This window comes from Talpa europaea (genome assembly GCF_964194135.1).
Source record: "Talpa europaea genome assembly, chromosome: 13".
Lineage (NCBI taxonomy): Eukaryota > Metazoa > Chordata > Mammalia > Eulipotyphla > Talpidae > Talpa > Talpa europaea.
Genome location: NC_140080.1, coordinates 93,948,518 through 93,954,161, shown reverse-complemented (window position 1 = coordinate 93,954,161; position 5,644 = coordinate 93,948,518). Strand labels below are relative to the sequence as shown.

The 5,644-nt window shown below is 51.5% G+C and overlaps 1 protein-coding gene across 1 annotated transcript; it reads left to right on the top strand.

Annotated features, from left to right (window-relative positions):
* Positions 1-425: 425 nt before the first annotated feature.
* DSEL (dermatan sulfate epimerase like) lies at positions 426-4,282 on the top strand (the record flags this gene model as incomplete). Its single annotated transcript, XM_084252716.1, has 1 exon — positions 426-4,282. The coding sequence occupies exon 1, from the start codon at positions 644-646 to the stop codon at positions 4,280-4,282; it is 3,639 nt and encodes a 1,212-aa protein (XP_084108842.1). The 5' UTR covers positions 426-643.
* Positions 4,283-5,644: the final 1,362 nt, after the last annotated feature.

The window sequence follows — 5,644 nt, the reverse complement described above, 5'->3', positions numbered from 1 at the left end:
AGATTGGACATGCGGGCAGGGATGCTGGTTTCTTTTTAGAACCACTGAACACTTGTTGAGGAGCTTTTCCTTCCCGAGCCGGAAGAAGACACAATTCTCCAAGCGAGAAGTCTGAAAAGTTGAGAGGGATGACAAGCAAGGCCACGCCAGCAGCGCCCCGGCGTCCTCAGCGCCTCCGGGCGGGCACAGCCTGCATCCTGATGGCTATTTTGTCACCCACCCCGGTTTCCTGTTCTAGGAATGATTGTTGATTTGCATCCTGGAGTGCTTTATCTTTTATCTTTTTCTTTTTTACTTTGACTCATCCTCTTAGATAAATGTATGTAAAGGAAGTCCATGCCAGATGCAGCCTGCTTGTCTAGATCCCTGTTTACTGTGACTTCGGCCCTTTGCAGGTTTTAACACTCCTTGAAGTTTCATTGCGAGCAACCGTGTCAGGGACACACAGGGCCGCGTGCGTTCTCGCTCTCGGCCACTGGGCCTGCTTGGCAGGAGCCGGATGTCAGCTACGCGGCAGCACATGTACGATTTATTGTCTTTGTTTCATCAAGGCCTTAACTGCATGTTTTCTACCAACTAGATGGAACCCTCGCTGAGCACTGTGTTTGACATGTCTGCCTAAGGACGGGCGCTCCCATGGGCCATGGCGCTGATGTTCACAGGACATTCCTTATTTTTAACATTAACGGTGTTTGCTTTCTCGACTTTTGAGGAATCTGTGAGCAATTACTCTGACTGGGCGGTTTTCACAGATGATATGGATCCGTTTAAGACACAGCAAGTGCAAGATTTCAGGCCCCATCACAAGCTTCCGAAAAGTACGCTTCATCCAAGTTTATATTTTGACGCCGGAGAGATCCAAGCAATGAGACACAAGGCTCGCACGAGCCATTTGCAACTTTTCCGAGCGATCAGAAGTGCAGTGACAGTCATGCTGTCCAACCCCACGTACTACCTACCTCCACCCAGGCATGCTGACTTTGCTGCCAAGTGGAATGAAATCTATGGCAACAATCTGCCTCCGTTAGCGCTGTACTGTCTGTTATGCCCAGAAGACAGAGTGGCCTTCGAATTTGCCTTGGAGTATATGGACAGGATGGCCGGCTACAAAGACTGGCTGGTGGAGAACGCGCCGGGGGACGAGGTGCCCGTCGGCCATTCCTTAACGGGTTTTGCCACTGCCTTTGACTTTTTATATAACTTGTTAGATAATCCCCGCAGACAGAGATACCTGGAAAAAATATGGCTCGTCACGGAGGAAATGTACGAGTATTCCAAAGTCCGCTCGTGGGGCAAGCAGCTGCTTCATAATCACCAAGCGACGAACATGCTGGCCTTGCTCACGGGGGCCCTGGTGGCCGGGGCCGGCAAAGGCTCGCAGGTGAACGCGTGGAAGCAGGCCGTGGTGGACGTGATGGAGAAGACCATGTTTCTGCTGAACCACGTGGTGGATGGCTCTCTGGATGAAGGCGTGGCCTACGGGAGCTACACGGCCAAGTCGGTCACACAGTATGTTTTTCTGGCCCAGCGCCATTTTAACATCAACAACTTGGATAACAACTGGCTAAAAATGCACTTTTGGTTCTATTATGCCACCCTCCTCCCGGGCTTCCAGAGAACCGTGGGGATCGCAGATTCCAATTACAACTGGTTCTACGGCCCGGAGAGCCAGTTAGTCTTTCTGGACAAGTTCGTCTTGAAGAGCGGCGCCGGGAACTGGCTGGCTCAGCAAATCAGGAAACATCGGCCCAAGGACGGACCCATGGTCCCCTCCACGGCGCAGCGGTGGAGCACCCTGCACACCGAGTACATCTGGTACGACCCCCAGCTCACCCCGCAACCGCCTCCCGACCACGGTACTGCCAAAATGCACGTGTTCCCGAACTGGGGTGTGGTCACTTACGGGGCAGGGCTGCCGAATACGCAGACCAATACCTTTGTGTCTTTTAAATCTGGGAAGCTGGGGGGGCGCGCTGTGTATGACATAGTTCACTTCCAGCCCTACTCCTGGGTGGACGGGTGGCGGAGCTTTAACCCAGGCCACGAACACCCAGATCAGAACTCATTCACGTTTGCCCCCAACGGGCAAGTGTTTGTGTCCGAAGCTCTGTACGGACCTAAGCTGAGCCACCTGAACAACGTGCTGGTCTTCGCGCCGTCACCCACGAGCCAGTGCAACCGGCCCTGGGAGGGCCAGCTGGGAGAGTGTGCACAGTGGCTCAAGTGGACCGGGGAGGAGGTGGGTGATGCCGCGGGGGAGATCATGGCCGCCTCGCAGCACGGGGACATGCTGTTCGTGAGTGGGGAAGCCGTGTCTGCCTACTCCTCGGCCATGAAACTGAAGAGTGTGTATCGTGCGTTGCTTCTCCTGAATTCCCAGACGCTGCTGGTGGTTGATCACGTGGAGCGGCAAGAGGATTCCCCGATCAAGTCTGTCAGTGCCTTCTTTCATAATCTGGACATTGACTTTAAGTACATCCCGTACAAGTTCATGGGCCGGTACAACGGGGCCATGATGGACGTGTGGGACGCGCACTACAAGATGTTCTGGTTCGATCAGCACGGCAGCAGCCCCGTGGCCAGCATCCAGGAGGCAGAGCAGGCTGCGGAGTTTAAGAAACGGTGGACTCAGTTTGTGAACGTCACCTTCCAGATGGAAGCCACCGTCACGAGGATCGCGTATGTCTTCTACGGGCCCTATGTCAATGTTTCCGGCTGCAGATTCATTGATAACTCCCACGCCGGCCTCCAGATTTCTCTTCATGTCAATAACACTGAGCACATCGTTTCCATGGTAACAGACTACCCCAGCCTCAAGGCGAGATTCGATTACCTGGGATTCGGTGGCTTTGCCAGTGTGGCCGATCAGGGCCAAATAACCCGGTTCGGGGTGGGCACTCAAGCCGTCGTGAAGCCCGTGAGGCGCGACAGCGTTATCTTCCCCTTCGGATTTAAATTTAATATAGCGGTGGGGTTGATTCTGTGCATCAGCTTGGTGATTTTGACCTGTCAGTGGCGCTTTTACCTTTCTTTTAAGAAGATGATGCGCTGGATACTGATCCTCGTGATCGCCCTGTGGTTCATCGAGCTGCTGGACGTGTGGACCACGTGCACCCAGCCCATCTGTGCCCAGTGGACGAGGGCAGAGGCCGGGGCCGGCGCCCAGGCTCCGTCCCCCGAGGGCCGCCGCCTTGACCTTCCTGATGTTGTCATCGCCTCCCTTCCGGGGTCGGGAGCTGAAATTCTCAAACAGCTTTTCTTCAACAGCAGCGACTTTCTGTACATCAGGGTGCCCACGGCCTACATCGATATCCCGGAGACGGACCTGGAGTTGGGCTCGTTTGTGGACGCCTGCGAGTGGCGAGCCTCGGATGTCCACGGCGCGCGGTTCCGCCTGCTCCGGGGCTGGCTGCAGTCTCTGGTCCAGGACACGAAGCTGCACTTGCAGAACATCCACCTGCACGAACCCAGCAGGGGAAAGCTGGCGCAGTATTTTGCAGCGAATAAGGACAAGAAAAGAAAATTGAAAAGGAGAGAGTCTTTGCCCGAACAAAGAAGTCGGATGAAAGGCGCCTTTGACAGAGATGCTGAATATATTAGGGCTTTGAGGAGGCACCTGGTCTTCTACCCCAGCGCCCGGCCTGTGCTCAGCCTAAGCAGTGGGAGCTGGACTTTAAAGCTTCATTTTTTCCAAGAAGTTTTAGGAGCCTCCACGAGGGCGTTATACATAGTGAGGGACCCTCGGGCGTGGGTTTATTCAATGCTGTACGGTAGTAAGCCGAGTCTTTACTCTTTGAAGAATGTACCGGAGCACTTAGGTAAATTGTTTAAAATAGAGGGAGGTAAAGGCAGATGCAGCATCCACTCCGGCTACGCTGTTGAGTACGAGTCGTTGAGGAAAGAACTGTCCAACTCCAGGTCCAGCGCAGTCTCCCTGCTGGCGCATTTGTGGCTGGCAAACACAGCAGCCGCCCTGAGAATAAACGCAGACTTAAGGCCCACCAGCTACCAGCTGATCAAGTTTGAAGATATTGTGCATTTTCCTCAGAAAACCACTGAAAGGATTTTTGCCTTTCTTGGAATTCCTTTATCTCCTGCTAGTTTAAACCAAATATTGTTTGCCACCTCCACGAACCTTTTCTATCTTCCCTACGAAGGGGAAATATCACCAACGAGCGCTAATGTTTGGAGACAGAACTTGCCTCGAGAGGAAATTAAACTGATCGAAAACATTTGCTGGACGCTCATGGATCGTCTGGGGTATCCAAAGTTTAGGGGCTAAATGCTGCAGGTCGGCAGAAATTTGCACTAACGCGTTCCCACCCAATTTGTGGCTATGGATTAGAAGTGTTTGTTTATTCTTGTACGGCGTGTGTGATTGTGTGTGTGTATGTGTGTGCGCAGCGTGTTACTTGCACAGAGATTATTTTAAAAATAGGTACCATGTTTGGGCTAGCAGGATTTATTTTTATGTTACCATGTTCCTCGCTTTTGCTTCTGAAATTTTTTCTGCAAAAATATTTCTGCTCCAGAGCGTTGGTGAAGTTCTATCACGGGGGGTCTGGGGAGAAGGGACATTCGGGAAGGTTCTCCTCTTAACCTGCCTTTATCTGTCACCTGCTCTTCTGTCTCAACCTCAAACACTGCTGTAGGCCTTGGTTGCGGCTTCCCTCACGCAACTCTTGTTTTTAGGATTGACTGCTAAAGTCCCTTATCTGTTTGACAAGGACGTCTGACACACTCACCTTACACGCCCATATTATAAACACTAGTGTGTGCAATGCCCAGTGCCGTCTCTGGGGAAATGGTGCAAGCGCCTATCAGAACACCAGGATTTCGTCTGGGAAATAGAAATGGGAATACAGAATGATTTTTTTTTTTCTTTTTTTGAGGTCAGAATCAGTGCCCCGAAAAAGCTCTCCTGCAAGTTTTTTTACTGAGAAGGCCGTAGTCTCTGAAGAATCTGGGAGCCAGGGGCACATGGAGCATTTTTGCTGCTTCCCTGTTAAAACTCTTGTCCTCCTTGAAGCCACAGCTGCTCCCTGTCACGCTCCTCCTATCCTGTCGTTTCTGTCACTGTCTTGCAAAAACAGTCAGCACTTACTAATTGCTAAACTCTTGATATTTGTGGGGATTTTTTTTTTTCCCCATGGTGATTAATTTTGCACCAAAGCTTGACACAGACTTAGAATCAAATTTCTTTTTGTGGAATTATCACTGGATGACTAAAGCAAGCTGGGCCGCTGCTGCGAGGGTTTTTTTTTTTTTTTTTTTTTTTTTTGGACTGGAAACAGAATTGGAAAATTGCCTGACTTCTCTTGCGTCCCTTTGAAAGAGTGCACAGACTGCCAGTGTCTGCAGAAGTTGAAGGCAAACGGGAGATGATGTCAGAGGCATCTGTTTCCTTTACCATCTGCATCTTATTAGAAGTGTAGCCGTCATAAAATGGGGTGTGTTTTATCTTGGTCATCTCTGAAATCAAAACGCTAGGCCGTGATCAGCCAGTGGAGCAATTGCAAAATAGTGGATGATCAAAGGCTGGGAGGCAGCGTGGACTTGAGAATCGGGGCTGCTGTCTTCCCTGATGGTTCAAACCACGCGTCCGCCCAGCTCTCTAGCACCCGGGAGTCTGTCACTCTGACCT